Consider the following 16,137-nt stretch of genomic DNA (forward strand, 5'->3'; position numbering starts at 1 on the left):
TTAAAAACAAACCTTTTATTTTTCTTTTTGCAGGGGTGGGGGATAGCATAATGGTTCTGCAAACAGACTCTCATACTTGAGGTTCTGAGGTTCCAGGTTCAGTTCCTCATACCATCAGAAGCCAGAGACAAACAGTACTCTAGTAAGGAAAAACATAACAATAATAATAAAATAGAAGGGGAAAGGAAAGGAAAAAAAAGGAGAAAAAATAGAAACATTTTAAATAAATAAAAACAAACCCTTAAAAAAACACCAGAGTAAAACACACAAAAATGAACTTAAAAAGAAACAGGTCTTCACTGTGGTTACCTTGCTTTCCCAGTCAGGTTGGAGTTTGTGTGGTGTGGCCTTGACCATGGTGTTTTATTCTTGATTGATTGATTGATTGATTTGGAAAGCATTGTCCTTTACTTTATGTTTTTGAGATAGCTCTTTGCTTTCATTTTATTGGAGTAAATAGTGATTTACAGGATGGTGGTTGTTTTACAGAAAGCAACTCTGATAAGAGGCCATTGCATCTCCTCTTCCTTTCCTCCTCCTCCAAGGTGAATGTGTATCCCGGTCAAGGTCAGAGCAGAGCAAGACCCAGCCCACAATGGTGCCTTCTGAAATGCCCATGGCATCTCTCTAGCGGAAAAAAAAAACAAACCACATAATCATAGACTCTAGCTCGGCCCCAGCTGTTAATTCGCTTTATGGTGTAATTAGCCAAAGGGCTGGTAAGGAAAACACAAAGTCCAGCTGGAGTGCCTGTCCCGATTGTGCTTCTTATCTTCAAAGAGAAGTGATAGCCGCCGTTTTGAACCAGTGGACAAGTCAGCTTGTACAGGAAGAGACTGCCTGTCAAGGTCACCTGGTCCTTTGCCTCCCCATCTGCACAGGCCAGGGACAGGAAAGAGAGAGGGAGAATGGGGGAGGAGTCCCTTCTGCACCATCTGTTCTAAGGAGACCCATGTGCTTTATAGTAGCCAGAGGGAGGTCAGATAATACTACCAGGGCCAGGTGGTAGCGCACTGAGTTAAGTGCACATAGTATGAAGCACAAGGACTGGTATAAAGATCCCGGTTCAAACCCCCGGCTTCCCACCTGCAGGGGGGTGGCTTCACAAGCAGTGAAGCAGGTCTGCAGGTGTCTATCTTTCTCTCCCCCTCCCTGTCTTCCCCTCTTCTCTCGATTTCTCTCTGTCCTATCCAACAACAACAGCAAACAACAATGGAAAAAAGATGCCGCCAGGAACAGTGGATTCATAGTACAGACACAAGCCCCAGCAATAACCCTGGAGGCAAGAAAAAAAAAATTCTTCTGGGGAGGGCTGGTGGCGCAGCGCAGCAGGTTAAGCGCAGGTGGCGCAAAGCGCAAGGACCTGTGGAAGGATCCCAGTTTGAGCCCCCGGCTCCCCACCTGCAGGGAGTTGCTTCACAGGCGGTGAAGCAGGTCTGCAGGTGTCTATCTTTCTTTCCCCCTCTGTCTTCCCCTCCTCTCTTCATTTCTCTCTGTCCTATCCAACAACAATGACATCAATAACAATAATAACTACAACAATAAAAAAAGGACAACAAAAGGAAATAAATAAATAAATAAATAAATGCTTTAAAAAAAATTCTCCAGATAATACTACCTATATTTGATTCTGTTGACGCAAAGGCCCATGGGCACTCCAAGTGTGAAACCCCAACTCTGAGGGAGCCCCGAGAACTCCAGGCAGGCATCTGCCACTTGTGGCTAAGGGTGGCAGACTCTGCTTGCTTGCCCTTTTGCAGGACTTTTGTTTCTAGAAGCATTCCAGAAGCCAATTCTCATCATCACTTCTGTATGTTTTGTCCCCAAAGGCACCTGGTCATCTTGTTTCATGGCAGAACAGTTTGCACGGGATATCCACCCCGTAATTTCTTGACCCAGCCGAGTGTCAGTGGGCATTAAGATTGAGCCTTGGCTTAAAAGTGAACCGTATCAGATTAATGTTACAGGTCATGTTTTTCTTGGAACATTCTCAAATCTTCCTCCTCTGGCAAGGAGAGCACAACAGGGATTTTCCTGTAGGGTCACGGGTTCTCACTTATCTTCAGCTTGGCCATGGCTCTGCCAGTTGTGTAAAAGGCACTTTATCTTTGAAGACAGTGACCCAAAGCCCCCACCCCCCCACCCCACACCACCAGTGAGAGAGGGAGGAGATCTCTACTCTGACTTGGGGAGCAGCCACCACTTCTGTGTGCCTGACCTTGCTGAGATCAACATCCTGGGAACATAACACGTAGGTGCTTGGGGCACAGAGGGTATGTGTCAGTCGGTGGTGGCCCTGTCTCCTCTGGACCCTGCATTTTGGACAGGGATGTGTTCTCTAGGGTCTCGGGCCTCAGGGACACCCAGAGAACACCCTGCCCCCAAGTGTAGTCACCTCATGTAGAACACTGAACATGGAGCCCAGGACAGAGAGCATGGGGTCATACCCAGGGGCTATTGTTACATGTTAATTTTTTTTTGTTTTAACTTTATTTATTTATTTATTTATTTATTGGGTAGAGACAGAAATCAAGAGGGAAGGTGGAGACAGATCAAGGGAGGGAGGGAGGGAGAGAAGGAGGGGCCTGCCACATAGCTTCACCACTCTCAAAGCTTCCCCCCTGCATGTGGAGACTGGGGGCCCGAACCCAGGTCCTTACACATTGTAATGTGTGCTCAACCAGGTGCACTACCACCCAGCCCCGCCACTGTTACATGTTAGAAAATAAGACAGCTGACTCAGTAAAACTGGGCTAAGAACTACAGCAGGATGGAGTGATATAACCAAATAGACTTGGGGGATCAGGTGATAGCGCAGCAGGTTAAGTGCACATGGCATAAAGCACAAAGACCAGCATAAGGATCCTGGTTCAAACCCCCTGCTCCCCACCGCAGGGGGGTGGCTTCACAAGTGGTGAAGCAGGTCTGCAAGTGTCTATCTTTCTCTCCCCCTCTTTGTCTTCCCCTTCTCTATTGATTTCTCTGTCCTGTCCAACAACGACAGCAATAACAACAACAATAACAAGGATAAACAACAAGGGCACCAAAAGGGGAAAAAATAGCCTCCAGGAATAGTGGATTCATAGTGTAGGCACCGAGCCACAGCAATAACCCTGGAGGGGAAAAAAAAATAAGAGAGAGAGAGACCTTGAGATTAAATTTAAGAAAGGGTGCAGGTCCCCCCATTGCCTTCCCACCACTCAGCTGCGCTGCTCTCTCCACAGAGGACATGCTGGCCAAGAAGGCAGTATGCCACTTTGGGGGGAAGATGTACGCAGACGAGGAGCGCTGGGACATCGACAGCTGCACACACTGCTACTGTCTGCAAGGCCAGACACTCTGCTCCACCGTCAGCTGTCCGCCGCGGCCCTGCACACAGCCCATCAATGTGGAGGGCAGCTGCTGCCCCATGTGTCCAGGTAGCCTGGGCTTCGCTTTCTTCATGTGGTTGTGTCAAGGTGTCACCGGTTTGCAAGATATCTCCAGTGGTTCAGTGTCACAGCTCTTCCTGATATGCCACCATATGCTGCCACCACCAGAGTCCGAGTACTTTCCCTTTCCAAACCCAGGAAACAAACCCCCTTGCAGCTCACTCCTCTCTGCCTCGTTTGGTAACCTCAGGCCAAGGGCTTGCTGTCATTTGACCTGGTTCCTTTGCTTCGTTCCTCTGCCACCCACACCAGCAGGCTCTATGAGCGCTGCTCCGTCATCTACATCTGTGTGAGTAAGCCACCAGCCTCGAGTGCCAGGAGTGTCCGAGCTCACGGTGGGGTCACGTGCAACCTCTGGACACAATGGGGCACACCCAATGGTCCCCAGATGCCTTTCCATCACTGCAGAGAGGCAGTTACTCTCCTAAGTTCAAGTGCCAAGGCACTGACCCTCTGTCCCCTTGAACTTGAAGGGCCCTGAACTAGAATACTGAGTCTTTTGTGATAGAGGCAGACAGGGTAGACTTCATTTATTTATCTTGTTTGTGTGTTTGTTTTGTGTTGTGTACATGACCAGATTAGATGGTGGGAGTATGAAACTGGATTTGGAAACAGTAGACATGTGAGACTGGAATCAGACAGCATCTTGTCGGTTCAACATTTAAACTGATTCAGCTTTCCTAAAGAGTGACAGTTGTAACACCTAGTTATAAAACTTGTGCTTTTAACTGAAGGGAAATAAAATAAATACTTCTGTTTTTCCCAGTCCCCATCAGCCTGCGTGGAGTCAAAGAAGCACCACCATTTGACATGAGAATAGCCAAGCTTCAGACCCTGTTGGAACAGAAACGTCTACACACACACATGCACACACACACCTTTTATTAAAGTGATGATAAGACACATTTTCTACCCTAGAAAGCTGGGGACCCTCTAGCACTGATGAAACAGATGGAGAAATAGAACTGTTTATGTCCCAGGAAAAATTACTCAGTAGAATGCCCCACCCATGTGGACTGGGGAAGCGGCCTCTCCACCATCTCTGATGAGAAATGTCTCCTCCCTCCTCTTAGAAATGTATATCCCGGAGCCAACCAACATCCCCATCGAGAAGACAAATGGCCGTGGAGAAGTTGACCTGGAGGTGCCCTTGAGGGCCACGCCTAGCGAGAACGACATCATCCATGGCCCCAGAGGTAGGTACCAATGTCCCCAAGACGCTTCCTGTCTGATGTCCAGTCTCCTTTCTTCAGAGTTCCTTTGGGGGCCGGGAGACAGCTTGGCACGTAGAGCCCATGCCTACCCACACGTGAGGCCCTGGGTTCCCTCCCCAGTACCAGTGGAGCCGCTGTGGCATCTCTCCCTCTCCTTCCCAAAGGAACTGGGCAGGGGGAGGCTGCTCCTTGAGTCCTGCATGAATGAGGCTCATGGTCCATTCTCAAGTACCACATTCAAAACAAAACAAAAGAATCCGGGAACTAGGCAGTGGTGCACCTGGTTAAGTACACACTTTACAGTGCACAACCATCTCTCTCTTTCACTGTTCCCTCTATAAGTTTCTCCAACAAATAAGTAAGTAATGGTAATAACAAATCCCTCTGGATAACATTAAAACATTTGTTGGCTCCGGCAGTGGCACACCCAGTTGAGCGCACGTGTTACTGTGCACAGGGGGCTATTTCAGGAACAGGGAAGTAGTGCTACAGGTGTCTCTCTCTCTTCTCTCTCTCTCTCTCTCTCCCTCTCTCCCCTTCCTTATCAGTGTCTCTCTGTATCATATAAATAACTGTCAAATTAGAATTCCTAAAAAAAAAAAAACTTTAAAAAATATATTTGATAAGAGAGAGAGGAGCAAAGTATTGCTCAGCTCTAGTATAAAGTGGTGCCAGGGATTGGACCTGTCACCTGGGGCCTGAGACAGGCAAGCTGGTATTCTGACAAGCTGAGCTGTCTCCCTGGGTGCCCAGGTATGTTGATAGCGACTCCGAGGCTGTGACATCATTTAGCAACCTGGACGATTAAACCTAAGTTCTCAATAACTGGATAAAGAATGCCAGCCCTATATGCTCAGCGACTTAGTGGAAAGGAAAATGTTCCTCAAGAGAGCTTGGTGCCAGACCTTGGAGAGAGGGAGAGGGAGAGAGAATGAGTGTGTGTGTGTGTGTGTGTGTGTGTGTGTGTGTGTGTGTGTGTGTGTGTGTGTTCACACTCTATTTACAGGATACTCCCAGCTTCAGGGAACATTCATGTTCTTCCCTCCCTCCCACCTTCTGAGTGGTTTTCTGTCCATTCAAGCTGAGCATTTGACACACGTGCAGTTTACACTCACCCGGGTGATTCCATGTTTCCCCTGCCTCGCCCTTCAGCTGCACTAGAGATGACTGTCTTTTCCACAGCCGAGCAAGGTCCTGCCCACCACACCTTGGCTGTGGAGACAGGCCATCCGCTTGTGTGAGCCAGGCCTCAGAGCTGCCTCCTGTCTGCTGCAAGCATGTTTACCGAAATCATAGCTGCACAGGGTTTGTTGCTTCTTTTGGAAGAGCCCACGGAGGGATGAATGGTTTGTTTCTCTCTAGGGTGTCTGATATGTTTGGGTCATGTTACTGGGCGCTGAGTTTTGGCTCTTAGAGTAACTGCTTTTAGTTAATTTATATCCATTCTTTTTTAATTTATATATATATATATCTTTTTTCTTTTGTTACTTTTAATATTTACTTTGGATTGCTAGAGAAATGAAGATGGATGGGGGGAGACAGAGAGGGAAATAGAGATACACCTGCAGCCCTGTTTCACCACTTATAATGCTTACCCCGGCAGGTGGAGAGAAAAAGGACCAGAGCATCACTCTGGCATATGCCATGCCAGGGGTCAAACTCAGGATTTGATGTGTGAGAGTCCATGCCTTATCTACTGTGCCACCTCCCAAGCCAAAAAAGAGAGGGAGAGAGAACCAGAGCATGACTCTGGCAAATTCATTGCTGGGGATTGAACCCAGGACCTCACACTTGAGAGTCCAGCCATCATGCAGACTGAAGTGTGTATATCCATTCAATCAGTAATGTGAGCGCTGACTCTGGCTATCTGACCGAGATGCCCAGTTTACTGAAATACATTGAGGGTTTGTGTATTATAGATCATGTCTGTAACAAAGACCCTAAGGACCAATGTCCTCACGTGTCTACAACAAGAAAATGGAAGCTTCTCCTCAAAGGCTTCTGGGTCTTCACTGTTGGCACTTGTTTCTACTTTTGTTTCTGCTTTTATGAAAATCGATGCTAGATTTGATTCTCTGCTTTGAAGTAACAAAAGGGACGTTAAGGACTATATATATAATTTTTATCATTTTTTATATTTATTTATTTGTTTATTCCCTTTTGTTGCCCTTGTTGTTTTATTGTTGTAGTTATTGTTGTTGTTGTTGTTGTTGATGTCGTTGTTGGGTAGGACAGAGAGAAATGGAGAGAGATGGGGAAGACAGAGAGGAGGAGAGAAAGATAGACACCTGCAGACCTGCTTCACCGCCTCTGAAGTGACTCCCCTGCAGGTGGGGAGCCGGGGGCTCGAACTGGGATCCTTATGCCTGTCCTTGTGCTTTGAGCCACGTGCACTTAACCCACTGCGCTACCGCTGGACTCCCCAGGACTATATTTTATTAATCACCTCAACTGAAGCTTCACTGCCTGTCACCAGGATTTTCCGGAATTTAGTTTTTAGTCATTATGGCATTTATTTCCTAAACTCAAACCAATATTATTTGGAAGTTGGGGAGGTGAAAATGCATTTTCAGCCTGAATATATATATCGATGTAATGCTAGTTTTCACCTACAGCATTTTTCTGGATACTGAAAAGTGTGTTGTTCTTTTTTCTTTCCAAAAGCAGTTACCAGTTAACTGACTGCTTTCTTCTTCCAGTTCTCTACACACAGAAGAACAGTTGAAAAAAAAAAGTCTTGGAATCACTTTGTTGGTCTTTTGTGATGGCTTTTGATGCATTTAGACAACCTGTGATAGTTTATTAAAAAAAAAAAAAAAACTTTCCAGGGTGTCTTCAACCAGCCTATATTCAGCCTCTTTTTCTATCTGCAATACCCACTGCAGAAATCATGATTGCAAGAGAAAGTGCTTCACTAATAAGAGGGGAAAAAAACCCAGTATCCATCGTCCCATCCGTGTGGCCCATTTCTCCCCCCCGCCCGCCCCCTGTGCAGTCTTCTAGCTGAGGGGAAAAGGTCCAACAGACATATGGGCCTGCCAAGATAACTTACTTGGGACGGCTTCTGCTTTGCCATTCATGTGACCTGGTTGAGTCCAGCCCCCAATGTGCTAGGGAGAGGCTTTGGTCCTGTGGTATGAGGTGTGTGTGTGTGTGTGTGTGTGTGTGTGTGTGTGTGTGTGTGTGTGTGTGTTTCCTGTCTGTGTGTGTGTCTCCAGCCCTGACAACCAGAACATTATTTTAAGATTCCATTGGGCCATTGAAATAGCTCACTTGGATAGTGTACTGCTTTGCTGTGTGTGCAACACAGGTTCAAGCCCTGTTGTCACCACATTGAAGGAAGTTTCAGAGTTTTGGTCTCTCTCTTTCTCTCTCTCTCTCTCTCTCTCTCTCTCTGCCTTTGAGCCTCTTTTAAAAACACAAAACAGTAGTGTTGGCTTCAAACCCAGCCTCTGTCAACTGTAAGAGCAGACTCTTGGTTCAAGTTTGGTGTTTGCAACTACATTACAATTAATCGATTATTGTTTGTCTAGCCTCTCCATCTGTTCGTTTCAGTCAACTGTGTACAATTCACAGCAAGGTTTGGCCGTCTCAGTCTCTTTCCTTCTCCCCGTCCACCCCTCAGTGTTGTCCTGTCCTGCTAAGAGTTCTTTGATTCCATGTTAGACTTTGTATCTGAGCCGTGAAGCCACGCTGCCGATCTGTTTGTAATGTCTGAGCCTTGTCTGTGGGAACTCTGGTTCCCATGGTCAAAGCTGCTCCTTTTCTTCCACCCAGACATGGGTCACCTGCAGGTGGATCCCAGAGAGAGCAGACCGCGTCCGAGCGAAGACTCCTCAGTGGACCCCATCACCTGGGTGGTCCTCTCCGTGACCATGTTCGGCATCGTGATCATCGTGTTCCTCTTCATCAACCAGAGGCGGCAGTGGGTGCCGCTGCACTGCTGGTACCCCACACCAACCAAGGTATCCTCCCCGTACTCTCTCTCCCCTCACACCCAAGTAGGAAAGCTAGTGAGGGCTCCTCTCAGCCACCGACAGCCATCAGATATCCGGGACCTACCCAGGGATCCATTGGTGCCTGGATGAATGATGTCTCATCTGTTGGTGAACTTGAGCTCCCGCCATCCCCTTGGACTTTTTTAAAAAATATATTTAATTTATTTATTGTTTATTGGGTAGAGACAGAGAGAAATCAAGAGGAAAAGTGGAGATAGACACCTGTAGTACTACTTCACAGCTTGAGAAGATTTCCTACTGCAGATAGGGACTGGGGTCTTTGAACATTGGACTTCATTGTTTTCTTCGTTTGTTTGTTTTTGCCTCCAGGGTTATTGCTGGGGCTTAGTGCCTACACCACGAATTCACTACTCCTGGAGGCTATTTTTTTTCCCTTTTGTTGCCCTTGTTGTTTTATTGTTGTTTTATTGTTGTCATTGTTAGATAGGACAGAGAGAAATGGAGAGGGGGGAGAGAAAGACAAGACACCTGCAGACCTGCTTCACCCCTTGTGAAGTGACCCCCTTGCATGTGGGGAGCCAGGGGCTCAAACCAGGATCCTTACTCTAGTCCTTGCACTTCACATCATGTGTGCTTAACCCACTGCGCTACCGCCCAACCCCCGAACATTGGAAGTTTTTAAAACTCCCTCTGGGCTGAGTCTCCTTGAGCCACTTTTGTTTGTAGTAGAAATTAACATTCAGTCAGCTGGTATCTGTCAGAATACTCTTAGAATTGGGAGAGCAAAGAAGTAATAAAGGGAGGTGGGGTTAGGGAGATGGTATTACGGTTCTGCAAAGGACTCTCATGCCTGAAGCTCTGAGGTCCCAGGTTCAATCCCCAGCTCCACCATAAACCAGAGCTGAGTAGTGTAGTGCTCTGGTCTCTCTTTTATTCCCTCCTTCCTTCCCCCTCTGCCTGTTTCTGTTTTTCATAAAAAAAAAAAATGAATAAAATATTTAAAATAGAATAACAATGAAGGGAGGGGAGCATCACTTCAGCAGAGATGACGACACCTATGTAAGGCCAGTGGATGGGAAGAGATGATGGTAAACAGCAGGCAGGGTAGAGAGAGAAAGAGTTGAGTTCTCTGCAGGAGGGGAATTTGCATTTGTTCTCGGTACAAATGCATGAGGGTCTCTGATCCTGCCTGTTTTAAAAAGCAGGTAAGAAATCATTTTAATTACAGGGTAGGAGAACTGTTCCCAGTCCTCATTCTGCCTTCTTCGTGTCTCCTTAAAAGAAAGAGGGGAAAAAAAAAAAAAACCACAACCATAAGAATTGAAAACAAGGGGCCAAGTGGTGATGCACCTGGCTAAGTGCATATCTTACCATGTGCAAGGACCTGGGTTTAAATCCCAGGCCCCACCTGCAGGGGGGTGGAGGGGAAGCCTCATGAGAGGTGAAGTGGTACAACAGGTGTCTTTCTGTCTCTATCCCTCTGTCTTTCCCCCTCCTGCTCTATTTCTGTCTCTAATAAATAACTTTTTTTTAGAAAATTAAAAAAAGGAAGAACTGAAAACAGCCTGCAAGAGTTATTTGAATCCAGCTTAGCACCAAGCTCACCCTCCTTAAGCAGTGGCTGCTTCTGAGCCAGGATGTGGAGCTGAGGGAGACACACAATACCCCCTTTAAAATCTTTTAAGTTGCCCACTCCCTCAAAAATATGGAGTGGCTGGACAGCCTCATCACGGGTTGGGCCAGCTCCTGTCACACAGCCTGAGGGGTTGGGAATAGTCTGTGTGTCTTAACACCCAGCTACCTCTCAGCCTCCAACCCTCGTCAGCGTTAAGGGCTTGAGAGTAGATCATATCTCTCTATTTTTCTTTTTTTTTTAAATATTTATTTATTCCCTTTTGTTGCCCTAGTTGTTTTATTGTTGTAGTTATTATTGTTGTCATCATTGTTGGATAGGCCAGAGAGAAATGGAGAGAGGAGAGGAAGACAGACGCCTGCAGACCTGCTTCACTGCCTGTGAAGCGACTCCCCTATAGGTGGGGAGCTGGGGGCTTGAACTGGGATCCTTAAGCCGGTCCTTGCGCTTTGCACCACGTGCACTTAACCTGCTGCGCTACCACCCGACTTCCATCTGTCTACTTTTCTATTGTTCTTCTACCCACTCCCCGGCTGGCAGACTGTCTTGGCATTACATGTGGCAGTACAACATGTGGGTGGCCGGTTCCTGCACGAGGCTGCCCTCTCTGTCCTTTTGCCATCCAAGCAGCAAACAAAAACAAACAAACAAAAAAGAAAAAGAAACAGCTGCTAACTCAGGTGCTCTGTCCTCTTGTCCTTGACTAGCCTTCTTCCCTCAACAACCAGCTTGTCTCAGTGGACTGCAAGAAAGGCAACAGAGCCCAGGCAGACAGCTCACAGCGGATGCTCCGGATGGCAGAACCGGACGCCAGGTTCAGCGGGCTCTATAGCATGCAGAAGCAGAATCACCTCCAAGCAGACAACTTCTACCAGACAGTGTGAGCCAGGCCACCCCGACCGGCTTTGCAGAGCCAGAATGCACCTCCTCCGCCTGCTTTCCGGACGGAACTCGGGTTTGTGCACCTGCTTAGCAGACGCTGCTGGAGCGAGAGCGTGGACAATGGGTGGCACTGCCAACTTCCCGGGACGGGCTCTGTCCCTGGGCCTGTGGCACGAACACACATTCCCACTTTGTCTCCAGGTTCCTGACCAAGGGTTTTTTCAGAACCAAAGTTTTTCCAGTTGCTAAGATGTACTTGCTTGTAACATAGCTGTAGAGAAGTTTGCGAGTGGGGAGACAGTGCATCTGGTTGGGGGGGGGGGGGGTAGGCAGGGGTGGAGCAGGGATGGGGATGGGGAGGGAGGTGATGGGGAGACAGATTGGTCAGCTGGGGCTGGGGAGAAAGCCAGTTCCAAAGGATCTGGAAGCAGTGCTGAGGCCCAGAGGGTCCGTCCGTCTTTCTGGTTACTCTGAAGACTGGCTTGCACTGGCTGCTGCAGAGCTCAGGGCCTGAGTGAGCAGGAATGGAGCAAACCAGGATGGGAGACACCAGCAGGACGGTCCAGCTGCTATATTCTACCTTAGAGCCACCAGGTTAGAAGCTTTTTGGATAGCCATCCTAGGTCTAAAGCCACGAGTTTCTTTTCTATATAGTCCCAAGGGCAGTCTGCATTTCTTGAACGCAGGTTATTGAGGATACAGAGGGTTTTTTTTTTTTTTTGGTGTGTATGTGTGTGTGTGTGTGTGTGTGTGTGTGTGTGTGTGTGTGTGTGTGTGTGTGTGGTGTGTGTGTGGTGTGTGTTTCTTTTTCTTTTTTGTCTGTTTGTTTTTGTTTGCTGCTTACAGTTTCTTCCACGCCAGAGTCAGCAGATGAACATGACCTGAGTGATTTCTCCTTGTGAGCTCTGGAGCTTTCCTTCAGCCTGGAAGGTGCAGGCAGGGAGAGGAAAGGCAGGACCTCATGGGATGGACCAGCCCTACTCTTCTTGCTCTGCCCTGCTGGTGGCTGTTCCCTAGTTTTTGTTGAAACTCTAGCTTACGAAGAAACATTTCTTTTTTTTTTTTTTTTAATGGAAAAGAGAAAAAAAAAAGTCTGGGGATTTTCTTTTTCCTTATTATACTGATTCTCCCAAATAGAAACTACTTCATTTTACTTGTATATTATTCAAGCACCTTTACTGAAGCTCAAAAAGAAAAAAAAAAAAAAAGACCTCTTTAAACTTTAGCGATAATAGGAATATTTATGTAACTAGCTTCATAAAAAAGTGTGTGCATGTGTATATAATATATATGCATATATATATTTATACACATACAGTTTATGTTTCCCTGTTGAATGTATTTTTATGAAATTTTTAACCAGAACAAGACAAACAGGCATTCCATATCAGTGCTTTTTTTTTTGATCACTTGCAAATGTTCAGTTGACTCACATTCTGTCTGCAGTTGTGGGAGGGTATGGGGGTGAAGAGGGCACCTCATTTAGAACCTCCTTCCATTCAGTTTTCAATTCAGATTTCTCACTGCTCAGACACACTGAAGGCATTGTTTTAACATCACTAATCAGCTCCTGGATGTTTTTTTTTTTTCTTGTTTTTTTTTTTTTTCCCCTCCTTCTTCAAACAACCGTTTGAAACAACTACTGGAATATTGTCCATAATAAGCTGGAAGTTTGTTGTAGTTTTGCCTCAAATATAACTGACTGTATACTATAGTGTTAACTTTTCAAACAGCTCTTAGCACTTTTATACTAATTACCCACTTGTGCATTGATTTTTTTTTTCCTTTTAAAAAAAAAAAAAAGCTTGTTGTGAAAGGCAGATACCCAGTATGCTTAATGTGAAAAGAAAATGTGCTCTGTTTTATAAAGGAACTTTCAAGTATTGTTGTAAATACTTGGACAGAGGTTGCTGAACTTTAAAAAAATTAATTTATTATTATTATGACCTAATTTATTAATCTGAAGATTAACCCTTTTGTCTTAGAATAACAAAAGAAAAAAAGAAGAAAGTGTTCTAGCTGTTTGCATCAAAGAAAAAAAAAAAAGATTTATTATCTAGGGGCAATATTTTTTATCTATTTCCAAAATAAATTTGTTAATGGTATGTTACCAAAGTAGATTTACATCAGCCTGATTAGTATTAAATTTTGTTAACAATTAACCCATTCCTGGCATTAGAAAGTCTTTAGCCAAAAAAAAAAAAAAAATGTAAATGCTTGCTTTTTTTTTTTTTTTTCCCAATCATGGCCATATTATGAAAATACTAACAGGATATAGGACAAGGTGTAAATTTTTTTATTATTATTTTAAAGATATGATTTATCCTGAGTGCTGTATCTATTTACTCTTTTACTTCGGTTCCTGTTGTGCTCTTGTAAGAGAAAAAATATATATATATATAATTTCCTGAAGAATAAAATAGATCTATGGCACTTGGGAGTGCATTCTGAGTTCTACTGTTTGAATCTGTTTGCTTCCCCACCTCAAAGGGAAGTTAGGGGTGAGGGTGTCTGTGAATAAACAGATGACCTTTTCAGGTTTGGGGAGGAAGGGAGGCCCAAGAGACCCCAAGAAAAATGGCCTCACAGCCAGGGCAGCACCACACACCCTGGGAGAAGGGAAAGGAAAGAACCTAGCACATCCCTGCAAGGAAGAAAGGGAACAACAAAAAAAAAAACAAAAAAAAAAACCACATCACAAGTTACGGCAAATGTTCTCAGAAACAAAGCTCTCGGGCACACGTGACTTTTCCCCCCATTTATTAGAGGGCATTCACCTGGCAGGAGATGCAGTGTCTCCTGACACTCAGTGCTTAGGGGCAGTGGGTCCTAGGGCCAACCCCCACCGCAGGAAAGCACGCATGAGTAAAACAGAGCAGGGTGGCAGGGGGTGATGGCAGGCCACGGCCACCTGTGAGGGTGCAGATACCTTCCACAGACCCCTGGGGACCACACGGGAGGGAGGCAGCTGAGGTCCTGAAGGCAAACAGAAGCCATTGGTCAGGGTTTGCACAGGAGGGATGGGAGGCCTCAACCACTCAACACAGTCCCATTCCACCATTTCCTTGTCCACTACGCATTTAAGCAAGAAGAGGTACATTCTGCCTTTCAGTTCTGCAGTCAACAGTTCCACACTCTGGAAAATACTGGAAGGTAATGTGTATACTGTCAGTTCTCTCTCAAGATCAGTGCTGGTGCTGCCACTCTGCTGAGCATGGCCGGGCTTCACTCTAGCAAGCCGGACACAGGGACGAGGCCCTGGGTGGCAGGTGACACAGGCAGCTCACAGTCCTCCCCACCGGGCAGTACTGGGGCTGAGTTCCTGGCTGTCTCACAGAAGCACATCGCTAGGATCCAGAGGGCCCTAGAAGGTTCCAGGACGAGAACATTTAGTGCAGGCGCCACCTGCTAATACGGAGAGGCAAGCCCAAGTCCAGGTGTGCTGCATGTCCAGGGGCAGGAGCGGTGGCAACGGCCAGCTGGCAGAGTGATGCTCTGGGAAGTTGGCTCAGGGTCCCCCACAGAGAAGGCTGCTCCGCAGGAGGGAGGCGCGACACTAGGTGGGGCACAGGACTGAGGGAGAAGAGAAAACATGTTAGTGCAGATGGCCTCCCTTCACCCCCACAGCCACCCTGGGGAATGGAGAGTGAGACGACACACATGCCAGGGCTGGAGCAATGAGGGCTGCAAGCAGCACAGAGACCCAGGGTAAAGACACCTCACCACCCAAAGTCCCCCAGACACTCAGGGTTCCCAGGAATGAGACACACAAAGGCCATGTCTCCAGGGACACAGGGAGGCGGCAGCCCTAGAAGAGGAGGCCAGTGACTCAGCACAAGGATCCCCCAGAGAATCACGGTCTGACTGGCTGGGGATGGGGTGGGAGTGAGAAAGCAAGCCAGGAAAGAGCCACACAGCAGCAGGCCTCCATCTCAGGCTCCCTCTTGCCGTCCTGATGGAGGTGACATTCCACAGAGTAGGGGGAGATAGCATAAGAGTTACGCAAAGAGACTCTCATGCCTGATGTTCCAAAGTCCCAGGTTCAATTCCCCTGCACCAGAGCTGAGCAGTGATTTGGGGTTTTTTGTTTGTTTGTTTAAAAAAAGACATTCCACAGCCAAGCCAGCCTCTGAGAAAGTAGATGGAGGGGTTTCCTGGGGGGAAAGGGTATCTTCACTGGCCCACCTAGGTGCCTCCCCACCCACTGGAGCATCTCCTCAAAGGTAGTGTCCCAGCCCCGCCCTTTTCCACCCAGTCCTCAGGCTTCGAAGCCAAGACACAGCCGCCCCACATGCACACAGCCCAGAGGAAGAGATGTGGACAGACTAGGCTCACAGCCTAGGTGTGGGGAGCAGAGCTGGGTGGGTGCTGCATCCCTCCCCAAGGTGCTTGGGAAAGTTCACAGCATCAGTTCACAGTGTCAGTACCCAGTTTCGGGGAGGGATATCAGAAACCCTGCCCTCCCCCCTACCACTGGACCAAAAAGCCTTTCCCTATGGGCAGAGGAGATAGGTGGGATGGGCTGTTGAGGCCTGGACTATCTCTGGTCCCTGGGATGGGAATGCTCTGGGGGACTCCCCTGGGGTCAGGAAGTAAAGACATGCCCTTTCTGGGTGTCCCATTCCCACGTGGCATCTGTAAAGGCCAACCTCAATGCCATCCAGTGTTCATACCAGTGCTGGCAGTGATAAAGGCACCTGGAGCACAAGAGGTTGTAGGGGCCAGAGAAGCAGCAGAGCTGTAACATGCGCCAGGTGCTGGGTATTTCCTGCCTCCTGTGACAGGGCCTAGCCCTGGCCTCAGGTGTGCCCTTGACTTAGGCTTCTAGCACCTGCAGTTGATCCATCCACGTGGGTGAACGTGTCTCAAACCCCAGCCCCAGCAGCTCTGAGGGTGGGACGGACTAGAGCATCCAGGGAAGGAAAAATGTCTCCGGGAGAAGGCTACTCTCTGTCTCAAACTGATTTTTCAATTGTCTCAGCTTAAAGGTCTCCCCTGCTATTGAAATGCAGCTCTCT

The 16,137-nt window shown here is 47.2% G+C and overlaps 2 protein-coding genes across 5 annotated transcripts in view; one reads left to right on the forward strand and one right to left on the reverse strand.

The window, feature by feature from the left end:
* The window catches only part of CRIM1 (cysteine rich transmembrane BMP regulator 1), a 179,642-nt gene extending 166,078 nt beyond the window's left edge, over window positions 1-13,564 (forward strand). Inside the window, exons 14-17 of the mRNA XM_007521003.3 lie at window positions 3,225-3,419; window positions 4,505-4,627; window positions 8,423-8,610; window positions 10,945-13,564. Of these exons, the coding sequence (XP_007521065.1) occupies window positions 3,225-3,419; window positions 4,505-4,627; window positions 8,423-8,610; window positions 10,945-11,121 (683 nt within the window). The 3' untranslated portion in view covers window positions 11,122-13,564. The remainder of the gene's footprint in view (window positions 1-3,224; window positions 3,420-4,504; window positions 4,628-8,422; window positions 8,611-10,944) is intronic.
* FEZ2 (fasciculation and elongation protein zeta 2) overlaps window positions 12,483-16,137 on the reverse strand; it is a 41,756-nt gene continuing 38,101 nt past the window's right edge. For all 4 annotated transcript variants that reach the window (XR_009548890.1, XM_060186864.1, XM_016187239.2 and 1 more), the window contains one exon: window positions 12,483-14,692. Coding sequence is in view for 3 of the 4 variants with exons in the window: in XM_060186864.1 (XP_060042847.1) it covers window positions 14,676-14,692 (17 nt within the window). In the remaining variant the exon portion in view is untranslated. The remainder of the gene's footprint in view (window positions 14,693-16,137) is intronic.

Source organism: Erinaceus europaeus, chromosome 3 (assembly GCF_950295315.1).
Source record: "Erinaceus europaeus chromosome 3, mEriEur2.1, whole genome shotgun sequence".
NCBI lineage: Eukaryota > Metazoa > Chordata > Mammalia > Eulipotyphla > Erinaceidae > Erinaceus > Erinaceus europaeus.